The sequence below is a fragment of the Lepidochelys kempii genome, chromosome 1 (assembly GCF_965140285.1).
Source record: "Lepidochelys kempii isolate rLepKem1 chromosome 1, rLepKem1.hap1, whole genome shotgun sequence".
In the NCBI taxonomy this organism is placed as follows: domain Eukaryota; kingdom Metazoa; phylum Chordata; order Testudines; family Cheloniidae; genus Lepidochelys; species Lepidochelys kempii.
In genome coordinates, this window is record NC_136380.1 from 60,110,718 (window position 1) to 60,128,939 (window position 18,222).

The window sequence follows — 18,222 nt, forward strand, 5'->3', positions numbered from 1 at the left end:
TCCAGACACATAGTAACAGGTGTCTGTGTAGCTTTTGACTGGCCCATTCTAAGAGTTGCTGATGGTGGCCCTACTGCATCAGCAACTTCTCATTTCCCTTGGTGTGGCTTACCTCTGTTTGGGCAATTCTGTCTCCAATGGCCTTTGCTTCCATATCACCTGCAAATGTCATCTGTCATGGGACCCACTTGGGAAACAGTCTCTCTCTTCTGACCTATGGGATGCCGGTGAATAGGTTGCACATGGGCCTCTGCCAATTATTTAGCCATTTCACTAGCAATAATTTCTTGAAGTGCAGCATCTGGTATAAAGGAATCACCCTAAGGCTGCGAATTAGCAGCTTATACCTTTAAGGGAAACATAAATTTCTTCTTCCATATTTTTGAACTCTGCATATAATCAGGTCCATAGATATGTTCAGCATGTTATCCTTCACCAGCAGATTATGAAGTTCTCCTGTTAAACTGTTTAGAAACTGACTTTTCACACAGAATCCTCTCGTGGCTTGCCACGCTCTGAATTGCCAGTTCCATATGTGGCACAGCAGATTCTGATTCACTCGAGTCATCTCCTGGACAGGGAGAGGACGGAAAGGTCTATTGAACAATCTCCTTAATGCACGCATATAACTCTGCAGGGGTTCCTCTTCCAGATGCCTTCTGGCTTGTCATTCCTTCCAGTACTCCAAAAAGGCCAAGGGCCTTTCATAGAGGTTATATAAGTGTTTGTGTAACTGTCTATAAGAACCATGATCTGCACTGGGAAGCTACTGGTAAAATATCTTGGCATTACTATTCAAAAATACCACTAGGTACTGTGCTACTTCCTCGACAATCCACTCAAAGTCTGAAGACTCAAAGATCCAGTAAATTTCTTCTCAGGCAAAAGTGCTTTTGCCATCTTGAAGCCACTGGTTGTAATATTTGCTTACAGAATCAGAGATTTACTTGGACACAGCAAACACCAACTTAGTAAACACAGGCAGGACAGATCTTCCTGCTAACCCCTCAGATCACATAAACAACATAACATACAAGTAAGATATAGCACTGTCTACTGGTGGAGGTGTTGTCTACATTCACCATCACAATATATTACACTTCAAGGCAGGCTATATCCAAATATGGAACTTCTTAGTTTCTGTGTGCATCCCATACAGTAGACTTCCAGAAGATGTTTTAACTGATTTCCTGGCCTTAACTTATTAGTGGTTTGTTAATTGGTAAAATCACACCAAAGCTTCCTAAAATGTCAGCCTATTCCCTTATAGCAGTTATGGAATATAGGTTTATCCACAACACTTCTCTTACAATTTTTCCCTCCACCATCATGAAAATATCCTGTTTATTAGTAGTAACCATTGAAAGAAGACAGGTGAATGAAATAAAGTTTAACAATGTATTTATAAGATAGCTACAATTTAGTAGGGGGAATATTCTAGAATGACTCTGTTCAGGTGCTATGTATGCTCAAGAGCACTAGTTAGGAGCTTGAGGAGACCTACCATCTCCCATTTATTTATATTTCAGAAAAAATTCTAGCTAAAATCAATTGACTATGATAATTAAGACCCAACAGCTAGCACTGCTGGGTTTGCAATCTTCGAAAAAAACAAGATAATGAATTTTATACTATAGTAATTAAACACAGGCTGTTCTTGACATCATCTAGCCTATCCTTATTCTAAATCACAATTTAAGTGACACACATTACTTACTTGTGCTGGTGGAGACTGCAGAGGATTGTTCTCAAGCAGTAATACTTGTAACTGTACCATCTTTCTAAAACAAACTGGAATCACGAGCACTTTATTGCAGGAAAAGTCAAACTTTACCAAGGGAAGCTCTACTAGTTCTAAAAGTAACAGAAAGGATCATAGTTATTATGATATTTATTTTTGTCACAAAATACATGAAGTAAGTACTTTTGAATATGATTCTATTTGTAACTGGGCAAAGTAAGGATTCCACAGTATAATAAATTAAATTTATTTTTCTTCTAAATACAAGTTGTGGACAATCCTGTTACTTTACTTATGCATTCTGTAGACCTTATAAATTACATTCTGTGTACAATGTCCACCAGTGCTATAGTCACAGCACTTGTCATTCGCAAGTATGTAGGCCAACTTGGCAGCTGCTTAAAATAAAATCAAATACCTCTCATGCTGCAAAGGGAAGCGTAGCTATTTAAATCTACAAATTCCATAAAACAAGTGGGTTTGAAAATAAATTCTGTACCATATTAAGTAGAAAGAATAGTCTCTAACCTCTATTTCTAGTAATATAAACTATTGTTGCTCAGTTGGGATACAACGTATTGTACTATTCTTTTGAAGGAGTATAGACATTTCCTAGAGTCGCTGTGTCAGTCAAAGATACCTTCTTTGGGACTGCTGATCAGACAGAGCCAGGCAAGAAGGTTGGGTCTCTAATGTAGGCCACAGCATTTCAGATTACTAAAGGATGGTCCGTATTGATAGCATAAACTCTGGAAATCCTGATGGGATCTCTCCAAAGGCATTGTCAGAATAAGCAATGCTGCCACAATAAGGGATGGAAATGGGATTAAGTAAGAAAAACAGCTAAATACAGTCACTTTCCCCAGCACATTATTATGTTGATATTAATTCGGGTGACTATAAAGAATCAAAGCAATGCCAAACAGAGTAACTGTTCCCTTTTGTGGGCAGGACTACATTACTAGGGTGCTCAACTTTTTTCTAATGCTTTTCATTACTAATATTGAATCATTCAAACATTCAGTTCTAACTTGTCTTCAAAGAAAATTTTGTTTGAGTAAGAACTTCAAGATTTAGCCCAGGAAAAATAGCTGGCTTTCATAACTGCATCTTATCCCCACAAGTCCTGTAAATTTATAAACACCACATCTAGACTCACCTCATTTTTATATGTACATAATTAAGGTGTATGTTAATAAGCACCACTTTCCTGTTTAATGTCTTATTGCTTTAATATCCCCAAATATACACAGTTTTATGCCAATACTGTGTATCAATGTGTAAAAACTAACCCACAACAGTTTAACGGTGTTGGTAATCAAACACCAGAGACCAAGAGGTGAGTGGACAATATAGAATTTCTTCTGGTGCATTTCCTAAGGTATCATCACTTGGACCAGGGGTGGCCAACCTGAGCCTGAGAAGGAGCCAGAATTTACCAATGTACATTGCCAAAGAGCCACAGTAATATGTCAGCAGCCCCCACATCAGCTCTCCCGACCCTGCTCCCAGTGCCTCCCGCCCACCAGGAGCCCCGCCAATCAGCTGTTTCATGGCATGCAGGAGGCGGGGAAGAGGAGGAGCGAGGATATAGCAGGCTCAGGGGAGGGGGCAGGAAGGGGTGGAGTGGGGGCAGGGCCTGTGGCAGAATCAGGGGTTGAGCAGAGAGCCCCCCGGCACATTGGAAAGTTGGCGTCTGTAGCTCCAGCCCCGGAGTTGATGCCTATACAAGGAGCCGCATATTAACTTCTGAAGAGCCGCATGTGGCTCCGGAGCCACAGGTTGGCCACCCCTGACTTGGACAATAGCATAATATGTAGGGCTGTCGATTAATCGCAGTTAACTCGTGATTAACTCAAAAAATTAATCATGATTAATTGCACTGTTAAACAATAGAAGACCAATTGAAATTTATTAAATATTTTTGGATGTTTTTCTACATTTTCAAATATATCAATTTTTATTACAACACAGAATATAAAGTGTACAGTGCTCACTTTATATTATTTATTACATATACTTGCACTGTAAAAATGATAAAAGAAATAGTATTTTTCAATTAACCTCATACTAGTACTTAGTGCAATCTCTTTATTATGAAAATGCAACTTACAAATGTAGTTTTTGTTACGTAACTCAAAACCAAAACAATGTAAAATTTTAGAGCCTACAAGTCCACTCAGTCCTACCTCTTGTTCAACCAACTGCTAAGAGAAACAACTTTGTTTACATTTATGGGAGATACGGTTGCCCACTTCTTAATTACGATGTCTGCTGAAAGTGAGAACAGGTGTTCACATGGCACTATTGTAGCTGGCGTTGCAAGATGTTTACAAGCCAGATGCGCTAAAGATTCTTACGCCTCTTCATGCTTTGTCCATCGTTCAGAGGACATGCGTCCGTGCTGATGACGTTAATTAAATTTCTGACTGAACTCCTTGGGGGAGAATTGTATGTCTCCTGCTCTGTTTTACCCGCATTCTGCCGTATATTTCATGTTATAGCAGTGCAAATATTTGTAATTAAAAATAAATATAAAGTGATTACTGTACACTTTGTATTCTGTGTTGTAACTGAAATCAATATATTTGAAAATGTAGAAAACATCCAGAAATATTGAAATGGTATTCTATTATAGTTTAACAGCACGATTAATCATGATTAATTTTATTAATCACTTGACAGCCCTAATAATATGCAACTTCTACTCACACAGAAGCAGTACCAATTTGATTAGGCTTCTAATGCAAGTACAATGACCTCAGGAAAAAAAACATAGTATTTTTAAGTACATCATATACTTTTCGCCAAGATTCCTAAAATATTTCTAGGACTACACAGGGCTGATCCTCAGCTGGTGTAAATTGTCATAACTCTGCAACAGAGCTAAGACATTTTATACCAGCGGAGGGTCTGCCTTCATAGGTCTTTCATAAATAAGTACTCTTCAAACTAATGATTTGAAGACAAGTATCAAGCCACCATGAATCACAAAGATAATTCATTTTAAAAAGACCCACATATTGCTTCTGCTTGGCAGTAAGTATTGTAGAATGTTGCTGATGCACAGTAAATCCAAACTCAACAAATTTTAACACAAGGAAATGCGAGGTTTATCTTACTTATTTACGTAATTAAATACATGCATATTTTCTAAGTTTTAATTAGAAAGTGATTTTAAAGGTCTTATTTCTTTTTCTTTTTACCTTGTGGTAAAACCTTGAGGTAATTTCTTCTGATATTCAGTTCTCTTAGAGATTTCAACTGGCCTATCTGCTGTGGCAAAGCTGTGATTTCATTGCAGCTGACATCCTATATTAAAAGCAATAAGGAGATGATGAACTGTCTTCCCTCAAGACAGTCTACCATTATGGGTGTGAAATTCAAAGTACTTTTTGACCCATTAAAACATGTTTTCCAGGTTAATGAAATGTAAATTCATATAACCTGCCATGTCTTATCTTTGCACTGAAAAACTAGCCATGTGATAGGTGTCACATCACATAAAACCAAAATACAGCATTTACTTAGATTTGCTTAGTGAAGTTATGCAGACTGCCATTTGGGCTCCTTGTTCATTTTTCTACATCTGTTTTTGACTTTCCAGTACATTTCTGAAGGACTTTGCAATCTGGGGGGGGAAGAGGGGCGGATGACACAGAACACTGATAGGAAATGAACAATTTTCTAAAATCAGCTGGCTCTCTTTTGATGGGACTCTAAAATAGATTACTTGCGGGGAGGTTTGGTGGAGATATATTAGAAGTTGGGTTTCAATTTAAAAAAAAATTGATTTAGAGATTTTTCCTTTTTTAAAACCAAAATGATAGCAACACAAAAACATAACACAATTGCAGTTATTTTTACGCACTAGTTTAAGAACTGGGTATAGGAAGGGGCTCACAATTACTGCTAGGTATGTAATTCATACTTTAAACTCTACAGAAGGAGAAATAGTCTCCCCTTACAAAAGTCACCTCTTTGAAAGAGAGAGAAGGAGAACTGGCAATTCAATGTGACAGTACAAATTTAAGATGGTGGGAAACAACTCTCCTCTTTTATTAAAAAAAAAATCATTTATTTGATGGGAAATATAGAGGTTGTTAAAAGAGTATTAGGTAAAAAGTTTCAAAAGCATGTAAGTGACTTAAAAGCATACGTCTCATTGAAAGGCAAAGGAATTTAGACTCCTAAATCAAGTTTACCACATCTAAAAATATAAATACTTTTAATCAGAGTACTCTGTGAACTCAGAATGTCTGTAAGTTCTCCAAAGTACAGACTTACAAACACTTAGAACAGAGAGCACTCCATTGGTTAATTCGCAATGACAGGTGTGCATGTCCCTCTATACTGAGGGCATGGCTACACTTGCAGATGTAGAGCGCTTTGAGTTAAACCAGCCTTCGGAGAGTGCGGTAGGGAAAGTGCTGCAGTCTGTCTATACTGACAGCTTCAAGCGCTCTGGCGTGGCCATATTACGACACTTGCAGCAGCATGGGAAGCGGTGCATTCTGGGCAATTATCCCAGCATGCACGTGACTGCAACATACTTTTCAAACAGGTGGGTTGGGGTGGAGTGTGACAGGGATTGTCTTGTGTGTATGTGGGGGGGAGAGAGAGTGGGTTTTGGGCGGGCTGAGAGCATGTCAGCATGCTGTCTTGTAAGTTCAGACAGCAGCAGACGCCCCTCCACCCACGCCCCGCCTCTCTCTCTCTCACACACAGCATCCCACACCAATGGCTTGCTTTGTCTCGGAGCAGATAAGCAGCTGGCTGTCAGAAACGGAACTTCAAATGGCATATCTGCATTCCTGCAGTGATTCAAAAACAATGACAAGAGTAGCCCACTTGACTTAAGGGGATTATGGGACGTTTCTGGAGGCTGATCTGTAATGTAACACCTCGTTCACACTGGCACCGCGGCGCTCCAACGAGGGCGCAGCGAACATTATTCCACTCACCGAGGTGGAGTACCAGCAGCGCTGTAGCCGCGGAGTCAGAGCGTTCTACGTGCCTTGCCAGTGTAAACGGGTAGTGAGCTAGTGCGCCCGGGGGCTCCTTTATTGCGCTGTAACTCGCAAGTGTAGCCAAACCCTGAGTGCTGTGTGCTTTGTTCCTGTGATCTGGGAGGTTGTTGAAATTTACAAAGGTACAGAAAGAAAAATTCCTGTACATTTCAATGGCCCAATGGCTAATTTATAGAGGGCTGAATTAGGCCCCTCATCTCAGGTTTTAACAACCTGGACCAAGATGCAGCTTCTTTTCAGCTCACAATTTCTAAAAGAACAATTGCTAGAAAGTTAGATCTGTAAAGTTAAGATGCAGTACAAGATGGAGTTGATCCAACACAAGGTACAATGGAAAGTAGGAAATGCATTAATACTAGTAATACATATATAAAATAAATGCATTAATAATACTAATACTGTTGATGCATTAATCAAGATTCTGAAAAGCCTAAAATCAGTAATCAAGATCAACTCTTGTAATCAGGGCATTTTAAAACAAGATCAAATTAACTTACAGGCTTTAGCTTATACTACCAAACACATCAGTATGTAGTCAACATGACACTGAAAAGAACGCTGAACCTTTTGCCTAACCTGTGATGCATTGTTGTTTGACTAGAATGGTCCTGCAAGGTTTCATGTGCTGTATAATAGGGAGATCAACAAAAGTAAGCAGACACTGTATCTCCAAGAGTATGATTTACGTAGAGATAACACTTTTTCCTAAAGAGACAAGGGAATTTCTTAAGGACATTAACTCCTACTATTACGGTTATTGTTTTGAGTGGCAAAGTTGCTCAATACCCATGAGAAATAAGATTCTGCAGTTCCCCAAATCAGGTTTCAAATTTAGCCCTTTGAAGGGAGTTTCTCTAATACTATTCAAAGATATTATGTCAATGCCATTTCCAAATCAAGAATTTCTTCAAAGAATAATTAGTGAGAAAACGGAAGCTCTATTTGACAATACTGGATTGGGTATCAGAGAGATAAAAGTCTCCTTATCAGGATCCCACTGCAGCCAAAACTTCCTTCCCTTCTCAAAACAGAGCCAGGGAATTGTTTTAGGTTTTAGACAAGGAAATTAAAAAATCCTTGTTAATGAGTGCACTGGAAACCCTCTCTTGTCCAAACTACTGTAAAGTATGGTTAATTGCATTGTTCTTAGTCCAAATATTTTTAGGGATTTACTGCCCTAATTTTAATCTAAAGATTTGAAACAAGTTCATAATTAAGCATTTACTTTTTAGAACATACAGTTAAAAGGTAAAGTGCCCCTCTTGCAGAAAAATTGTATGGTAAGGATGTGTCTAGAAGCATATTTCTATGTGTGTATGAATCTTTAATAAAACTGACTTTGGTTTCAGGGTGTAAGATATTTTTTAAGGAAGTATAATAATTTTATGGTTGTTAGTAGCTGCAAGGACAAAGTCTGCTGGTGACCTTTTAAGAAATCCAAGAATAAAACTCATCTCTTCAGTTCATAGTCACAAGATATCCAGAGACAACAGTATCTTTTATCCAACTAAACACTGCATACAACATTTTTTATTTTCTGGTTGGGTGCGTATGACAAATCAAGAGCAGCGTACTTCTCCTAATTCCAGTATGTAATACATTACCCTGCTTTTGTTTTGCATCTTGGCTTCAAGGACATCTGCAGACAATTAAAATAATGTACTCCAAATGCCTTTTCAAATTCCAAAGGTTAATATTTGATGAAGGTCAGATTTCTTCTAATAATTCCATTTTATTCTTATCAGTTGTCTCCCTGTTTGACAACATGGACAAACTCTCTCAAATAAGATTGGAGAACAATAGTCAATTTAAGTAAATTTCTATGGCAAGTGGAATTTGGAGGTCAAATAGTGTGCAAACAAGTTAGTGCTGTTAGCACTATCGAAAGTCTGAAGTTAAGAGTTTTAAATACTCAGTTTTTACAGTAGCATAGAGTTGTACACTAGCACTACCTCCTAAGTCCTGCTCTACAGCAGCATGCAGGTTGCCATCATGCAGCTTAGCTCCTTGGCACTGAAGGGATGCACATTTCCATACATGGGCCACATCTCCTCAGCAGCAGAACCACAGTAATGCCGTTAACAGGCATCTCTTCACGGTCATGGAGAAGATTCACCCTTTAGGACAGGTGTAAACTATCTATAATAATTTCAATGCAGATTTAACTCTAAAGCTTCTGTGTCCATCTCACTTTTCAAAACTACTACATACATTTGGACCTGCTGGAGGGTTTCCACCATCTCAATCCCAACTACTGCAAAAAACTGTGTGTGCACTTTGAGCACTGATAGCAAGTAAAATAAATCATCTGGCTGTTGACCCACTGGATGATTTGTCAAGAGTTACATATTTTTCCATTAGCTACCAAATCAATTATTTTATTGAAACAAAAGAAAAACAGTGTTGATTTTATTATTCATTTTCATATTTAAATTTTAAAACTTTGTATTTAATGTACCTAAGGTGCTTACAGAATTTCCAGTCTGGTGCATACCTAGTTACCTTGCCATTAAAAACATTTGGTTTTGCTTTTTACTCATTATTAGAACCAATTCAGACAAGGAAGGGGGAGCTGGATTCAATTCTGGCTCAAGCAGCCTTATTCAACTATATTTCAGTTGCAGCACACAACAGTTGCAGTTACATCTTCATTACCCTTCTGAAGACAATTTGTTTCTCCAACTATAAATGAGAACAGAATTTAGTCTTCAGAAACTTTATTTCCGGTGATTATATATAAAAAGAAAAGAATCCAGATTGACTTTTAGATCTCAGAGTTGAGTTTGCAACATTGCCAACAGGAAAAAATATTTACTTATAAACTGGACATTTAATATGAAATAACTGAGACAAACAAAATATCATGGAACTCGACAATGTTGTTTTACTGAGTCACTTTTCAGAGCAGAACCACAGCCAGCTGATTGAAACAGATTCAACTTGATTTTAAAAGAACTCAAAGGATTATGAAATCCTTCTGGTACACAGGAACAAGATTAATTTCACTCAATATCTTTAAATTTTAATGGTTACAAATTAGTAGAAAAGAAAACTACAATGTGGTTCCATCCATTTTGGATTTCTTTCTGAAATTATTCTTATAAATGTTAATACAAGTTTATTCCAATAGATGGCCCAAACAAGGATAAGAATCGGTTAGTAGTTTAACCATAATTAAACAAATGGTGGTGGTGGTAAAGATATCCATTTTTACTTTAATACTTTTTATTTTAAGGGTTAGTCACAGAAAATTATATTTCAAAAGCAAAATTTTTGCTTTGTTAAGACTTTCACCAGTTCTACTGACATCCATTGAAGAAGATGCAAGGTGTCTTTCAGATTATTCAAATAGTCAGTAGTATGCCACTAAATATGTCATCTGATTAAATCTTTTGTTCACTGCCTATTAAAACATTTTAAATTTGCTTAAAATATTGGTTGCTATGTGTTCTCAAAGGGTGAAATTCACCATACTGCCAAAGACCAAATAAATCCTTAAATTAGGTCTGAACTGGTATAATGGGCACATATGAGTTTATGCGAGCAGTCAACATTAAAGTGAATTTCATCCTGCACATTCATCTCAAAATCATGATTCAGTCATGAGTTAACGTCTTAATAAAGAAGCCAGTTCTCTTAGAGCTCATGCCATCTGAGACCATAGAGAATGCAAGGAAAATAACTGAACTACTGAATTGTAATTAATTACAACAACCACAGCAAAGTTATTTTCCTAACCAATACTTAAAATTAATCTGAATGTTCACTAAAATGGTAGCATCTAAATAGAAATTAAAAACATTTCAATGTTTCATTTCAGAGACTAAAAAGAATACACAACAAATACAATTTGCTCTATGAAATGTATTTACTATAATCTGGGTGCAGTTAAATGGGGAAAATGTTAAATTTCTATAAAATGGTATAGTACAATAGCAACAGAAACATTTTACTGGTAAATGCTTTTATTTGGGTTCTGAGACCTAGCTTAATCTGTGGCAACCCATCCATATAAAGTCTCTGAATCATATACCGTAGCACTATTTATCAATATGCTTTAATTTATATTCCTCTTTACCCCATCCAATACGTCATAAGTTAGCAATTTCCAAGCAAACAATGCAATCTGAATAGTTACATAAATAATTAGTGTTCATCAACGTAAGGGGAGTATGTCATCAGAACTGAATTATTCACAAATTTAACAAACCTTGTTATGTTAACATGCTATTTTGTAACCATATAGAACACAGAGAAAAAGATGAGTCATACTTTCAGCTTTGACACAAGTTTTTCTACCCTCTTGTTCCAGTCAGATTCTAACCAAAGTGATATGTGCTACAATACAAGTCAATGTTGTTTTGCAATTATTTTTAGAAAAGTAATTTTTACATTTTCTTGGTGCCTCCAAAGAGTGACACTGATATAATACTTGGACTGGGAAGCAGCAGAATCAGTCAAATCTGCTGTCTTTTGAAACAGTGGTAGTACAAAAGACCAAACCAAACCAAACATCCAAAGAGTCCTGCCTCCTCCTGAGCACAATTTGTATTTCTTTTGAAGCTCTTAAATAATTTTGCTTTTAATTTTTAAAAGCTAAATCAGAAGCGGGGCTTTTATTCTTATTAAATGCAAATTCTCTGTTTACCCATGGAACTAGGGTTGCCAACTTTCTAATTGCAGAAAACTGAACACCCCTGCCCTGTCCCTTCCCGATGCCCCGCCCTTGCCCCACTCCTCCTCCAAAATCCCACCCCCTCTAACTCCATCCTCCCACCCTCCATCGCTCACTCTCCCCCACCCTCGCTCGCTCATTTTCTCCGGGCTGGGGCAGGGGGCTGGGTTGTGGGAGGGGGTGAGGGTTCCAGCGGAGGGGACAGGCTCTGGGGTGGGACTGGGAAAGAAGGGTATGAGGTGCAGGAGGGGGCTCTGGGCTGTGGAGTGTGGCCGAGGGGTTTGGAGTGTGGGCGGGGGCTCCAGGCTAGGGGTGGGGGAGTGGGAAGGGGTGAGGGCTCTGGCTGGGGGTGCGGGCTCTGGGGTGGGGCCAGGAATGAGGGGTTTAGGGTGCAGGAGGGGGCTCCAGGCTGAGGATTTCAGGGTGCGAGAGGGGGCTTCATGCTGGGGCAGGAGGTTGGGGTGTAGGAGGGAGTGAGGGCTTCAGCTGGGGGTGCGGGCTCAAGGGTGGGGCTGGGGACAAGGGGTTTGGGGTGCAGGAATGGGCTCTGGGCAATTTTTCTGCAAGAGGGAGACTTTACCTTTTAAACTGTATGTTCTAAAATGTAAATGCTTAATTATGGCAGTTTGGGTGCAGGAGGGGGTGAGGAGTGCGGACTCTGGGAGGCGCTTACCTCAGGTGGCTCCCAGGAAGCGGCATCACGTCCCTCCTGCTCCTAGGTGTAAGGGTGGTCAGGTGGCTCTGCGTGCTGCCCCTGCCCCCAGGAGCCACCCCCATAGCTCCCATTGGCTGCAATTCCGAGCCAGAGGGACATGACGGCTGCTTCCCAGAAACGACGCGGAGCACTGGACTTTTAACAGCCCGGTCAGCAGTGCTGACCGGAGCCACCAAGGTCCCTTTTTGACTGGGCATTCCAGTAAAAAACTGGACACCTGGCAACCCTCCATGGAACAGTAACTGCATGGATTGTGCTAAACTACCCTGTCAGTGTGTTTCAACCTGTTCTCGATGGACTAGTAGGATGGGAAGGTATTTCAGTAGTTCTTCACTGAAATTGCTATCAAGGATGCCACTTAGTGTCAACTAAAATATGAAACGCAGTCCAACGAGAAATGGACTGGCACCACCAACTTATTTCAGAGAGACCCCCAAACAGCCATTAGATGGCAAGGATGTTTATTCATTGCTAAGTAATGCCACATTCAAACCAGCAGTGACCAAGAGTTGACCAGATTCAAATCCCATTAATAATCCACCTAGTCATTCTGTCCCCTAAAAGAGAGATGTTTAATATTCCTGAATTGTACTTGCAAATAAAAACTTAATAAAATAAATCCACTAATAGATTAAGCATAAAATAAACCATCACTATAACTAGCAGTTTCATTTTAAAGTAGTGAGATTGTTTTTGTTTGTGTTTTAATTTGATAGCTTTATTTTCATTAAGAAGTCATTATAAATATGACAAAGTATGAAAAACCAATAAAGTGCACATTTCACAAAAAAGAAAAATATTAAACATCCTTTAGGCCATTATAAAGACCCCGTACATCCCAAGGGAGAGAAAGAAAAAATAAAAGTATCCAACTACAGTTAGCCCAACTATAGTTGTAAGGGCCTAATTCTGAGAGCTGCTGAATACTCTCAGCTACTATTTAAACACCCCAATCTTGCAACTAGCTCCACGGAGGGACAGTCAGTTGCAGGACTGGGGCCAAAGTTAACTCAACACCATGTAACAGGTTCAGGCTTTAAGTATAGGAAATATTATTTAATAAATAAGATGGGTGAGCAGACACTTTCTGACACCACGACAGACACCTTAGAAATACCCAAGATAGAAGCAATAGGTAGTGACATTACCAGTCAGAAAAATTTTGTAATATAATTTCTACTGGGCATTCAGAAGCAATGCCAGAGTAACTGGTTCATTTACTAATGGCTATTCTCAAAAGGGTTAGGTGATCAGAAATAAGCAGAAGACAGTCCAAAACAGCTTACACTCTAAGAAAACAAGGTGTCATATAAAGGGGAAGAAAGTGAGGGAGGAGAAAACATTAAAATATACACAGGCTTTTACAGATAAAATTTTCATAAACATTTGCAATTTTAAAAAAAAATTATGAAGTGCCATCTAATTCCTGCCCTCAATAACTGGCTGATTTCTTATAGCCATTACAGAAGGGGTAGGTTTTGCGGAAAGAGGAGAGTGGCTATATGGATCACTTTAGAGAAGACGTTCCATGCATAATGGACAGCTTGGAAATATTTGTGAGAGAAACTAAAAGGGACTGAAAAGATGAGCATAATTTGTAAAACACGAGGTAAGAAAAGAAAAAAAGATAAGCTGAGAGGTGCAGAGCTAGGAAGGGACTTTGAGGCCAGAACAAGAAACTTGAACTCATTGCAGCAAAACAGGGAGCCAGTAGAGGGATTTGAACAGAGGAGTGATTTGGTCATGCAGTGAGAACAACAACAAGTAGGCAAGATGATCTTTACTGATGTGTTTTATATGAACCCAAAGAGAGTGTGGATGTTAGGGAGCCTGGAAAGGAGACAGTTACACTGTAACTTTGTGCTATCTGATGCAATTAAAAAGTTCACCACATACTAAGGGGCATTGACTGTGTAACAGTGATTACTGTATCATTAGGCTTTGGCAGGAAGTTCTTTACAAAGTTGATTATACCTTAACTAGTAATAAAATAAACAAAAAACAAACATCCAAATCAGTAACATACCAGTTCCATTAACTGTTTTAGCTGACCTATCTCTTCTGGAAGGGAACCTAGCTTATTGTTACTTGCAATTAAGACTTTTAGAGGAAGACCACACAGGCAAGCTGGCAAAGAAGAAAGCTGATTTCGACTGCAACAAAAGAAACAAAAACAAACATTAAAAATACAAGTTACATTCTATTATATGCTCACTTAGAAAATCTGAGATTACAATGTGCTATTTAAAAAGTCCAGTTATTGAGATATCTTGATATATCATGTTGCATGCACATAAAAAAAAGTAAATGAAAGTTTTGGAATAAAAAACTGCATTAAAACATCAAACATAAGCAAAATTAGGGAACAAAATCTCCATTTACTGAACAAAACAGCTTTATGGAATACCACCACCCTGAAACAAAAGAATAAATTTTATCAGTTTACTCCTGAATATACTGCACGAACAAAGTGACATCAACTTATAACAGCTGTTTTCCTCCACAACAAATGCAGGAAACTCAATGAGGGCAGTAGCTGCAAGGATTTTATAAAAAAAACTATGATTTTACTGAAGCAAGCATAAATGAGAGACTTTTTCCCAGCTAACTGAAGGACAGGCCAACAACTGATCATAGGAAAAACCACTGGCATGCCTCCGGTTCTCAAAAAACACAGCTGCATATGAAGTCTTCTCTCTGTGTCTGTTGCAACCCATTTTCCCCCCAGGTATTTGAAACTCAGCACTGAAAATTCTTTACAGCCTGAAACTCTTCACATATCTCAGATCGGAAAAGCCAAAATTGTTTATTCTCTTACCTGATCGTTCGTTTTTTGTGACTTGATCTTGCAAAATAGACCATAGTGTTTTCTCCCTCTCTGGTTGCAACAATAGGAAAGATGGCAACCAACCAAATCAAACATTTATTAATGAACTTTACTATAACACATTGCCACATTATCTGAACATCTCACATATATTAAAGTTCCCCCCTGTGAGTTAGGGATGTGTTATCACAATTATTTTGCAGATTGGAAAACTAAGGGACAAGAAATTAAATTACTTGTCCAAGGCCATGCAGGAAGTCTGTGGCAGAGCTGGAGCACATACTTCAAGTCTCCTGATTCCCAATCCTGTGATTCAACCACAAATCTATCATTTTTCCATCCTTGAAAAGTTTCCCCTTCATTGTTCCTCCTTTGCGCATTCTTTGCTCCCCAGTTTGAGACAATCTTTATGTGAAAGAATGAAGGTTAGCCTGCATTCCTCATCCCTAAGAGGAACTTCCTTTTTCTAAACCTCATAGGATAATGTCCATCAGGCTGAGTTGGTGTATTAATCAGCTCAGTCACACATAGAGTTAACTGTTAGTTTGTTTTTCTGTGACTTTGATCAGAATAGAGAACAGTGTTCTAAACAACAGTATCTGACGGGACTCTCAGAATGCAGAGGTTAATCTGACTGGGAAGACACCAACTATGATCCCAATAATTTCTTCCCTTAAAAGAGAAACCTCAAAGGAGGGCTATCTCCAAACCTTTCTCAGCCAAATGCAGCAGTCACCAATGCCTGATCAAGGTGGCAGCCCAGCACAGTTTATCTAATGAGGCTTCACCTCTATCTGTCAAGGAAGAAACTACAGCCCAGTCGGCATATTCTCTGATCCTGATCAGGAAGGACACTGCTGTTGTGATTCTTGTATACAATTCTTTAAGCACAGTGGCATATCAGGAAGCTTCAAGGCCATCTGAATCCTTTAAAATGGATAAACAGTAAATCAACCTTTGTAAAGGCTCTGTTCCCACAGAGAAATTTTAAAAGTAACCCCCCAAAAAATTTTTTTAAAGGTCTTGTGCTCATCTTCGTTTCTTTCTGGTGTATAAATATGAGCTGAAAGGGTCTGTCGTTTCTTTCTTTTTCTTTTTTTGCTTAAAAATAATTGGACATCTTTGTTAAGAATTCAACAGGCCAACTCTTTCAGTCAAGGGGTGAGCAATCACAATGCATTCCTGAAGTGAAAAGTTCAGGGTTCTTGGCATGAGATGATGTAAGAAGCAGAGTTACCTGGATATCTGAACTGTTAGAAGTAATGCCTCAAAATTCTCCAAAAAAACCCCCCATACACACAACAGGGGTAACATGCCAGGCAAGGAGGGAATGTTCCTTCCTAACAGCCTGATCCACAATGCTCTGCAAAAGTTGCTAAATTAGCAGCTACACACACACAGAAGACACCCAACTCATATTACAACTGTTAGTTCCTACAGACTAATTCAGAAATTCCTTCAAACTTTCTTAATGTGAAAAAGCAGAGAATTCTGGATCCTGATGCATTTCAGACTATTTGAGCAGATATGGCTGATCTGAAAACCTAACAGCAGTAGGCAACAAATTAAAACTTTTCTTGATAGTTCCTTGTAAACTTATTTCTACAGGGGACCCCTAAAAGAAGCATTAGGTTTTTTAGGAGGTCAAACAGAAAAGAGTTAAGTTCACCTTATGGAAGAAAGCCACTTATCAGAAAATTACTCTGGGAGCCTGTAGAACTAGAATGCCGATTTAGGATCCCAGGTGGGACAGGCTGTTTCCATAGCCCTGAGAGCTAAAGAGTGAACAATGAGAACCCCTTTTCTTGTCCTTTAAGCAGAAATTCTGGAAGACCTTTTGGTCTATCTTCTCCACTAAGCTTCCAAACTGCATTGCAGAACAAACATTTCTCAGCAGGTAAATCCAGGCTTTTTCTTCCTGCGAAGGAAGAACTGAGCAATCTAGATAAGAAGAGAGGAGTAGGGGCTGCAGCATTATATAGTTGGCTGTAACTGAATGGTTTATCAAAGGAATAAACCCAAGACTCTGGAAAATCATAAAAAGAAAAACAATTGGGGTAACACTTCTTTGGGACTTTTCCTTGGTGGAGAACAAAAGGAACCTTGTTTAGATTGGCACACTAAACAATATTCATTTACTCACATAAGCAGAGCAGAGAAAAGAGCAGAGGGTTAGGAACCTTCACTCCCTTCCACCTGGGGCTCAGATTGAGCTGATCAGCGGTGAAGTGCATCAGTGCATCTTTTATGCTTTTTTGTCCTCCAGAATCTAGGCTTTCATTTTAAATAAATAAAACAACTCTAGCTGCTACCTTACTGAGACAGCCTCAAAGACATGAACCGAAACAGTCACTTTTGCAAATGTTTGCAAAACTTGGAACAATAGTTCTCGAAGTGTGACCTACCTCATTCATTTCAAAGGATGCTAACTAAGGTGCCCAATGATAACATTTTAAATGTCAATATTATTAACATTTCACTGATCTTCAAAGCACATAAGGTGGTGAGGGAGGATCATATTATGAAGAGCTGCATAATCTATTATGACAGCCCATTTTGTCACCACAAATGACTGGGTTTGGGAGAGTACTGACACTTCCTCCCATTATCAAGAAAGAGCCAAAGCCTCACAGACACAGAAGTCTCACTGCAGGTAAGCCAAGCATAAGGGGTCTAGCAGAGCCCATGGTATATTCAGAATCCTCTGAGAAGGAGCTGAGTTCAAGGAGACCAGAGAATGCATGATCATATTTTGAACCTCTGCAGTCTACCGTGAGCAGCATATCATTTGGAGAGAACTCATGTTGTGAATAGAGCTCACGACATTTTTCCCCACATGCGATCTGACCTCTGCTTCCACTATGGTTCATCCTCTCACTACCGCTTTAGCTGGAGGGACTGTTCCATCGGGTAAGCTGTTTTTTTCCTTTCTTCTGACTGAGTTCTGAAGAGTGCCTGCCAAGTGCTATCTCTGGAGCAGTGGTTCTCAACCTGCGGCCCAATCAGCACAGAGCAGCAGCCCATGTGACATCCTCAGGGCCATACAGGTAGTATTGGATGCGGCCCACAATGGTAAATAGGTTCAGAACCACTGCTCTGGAGGAAGCCAGGGCTGTCCCAATAGCAGGAGTTCTCACAATATGAATACAATGTACCATAGCAGCAAAGGGTGGAAAGCTGCTACAGGAAACATACTTTTTGAAGTTCTTTTTTTAATGTTAGGGTTCTCTGGAA

General features: G+C 39.0%; 1 protein-coding gene across 21 annotated transcripts in view; it reads right to left on the minus strand.

The window, feature by feature from the left end:
• LRCH1 (leucine rich repeats and calponin homology domain containing 1) overlaps positions 1-18,222 on the minus strand; it is a 228,118-nt gene that overhangs the window by 83,041 nt on the left and 126,855 nt on the right. For all 21 annotated transcript variants that reach the window (XR_013635854.1, XR_012158920.2, XR_012158924.2 and 18 more), the window contains exons 3-5: positions 14,188-14,314; positions 4,948-5,053; positions 1,718-1,854 (exon numbers count right to left, since the gene is read on the minus strand). Coding sequence is in view for 13 of the 21 variants with exons in the window: in XM_073344300.2 (XP_073200401.1) it covers positions 1,718-1,854; positions 4,948-5,053; positions 14,188-14,314 (370 nt within the window). In the remaining 8 variants the exon portion in view is untranslated. The remainder of the gene's footprint in view (positions 1-1,717; positions 1,855-4,947; positions 5,054-14,187; positions 14,315-18,222) is intronic.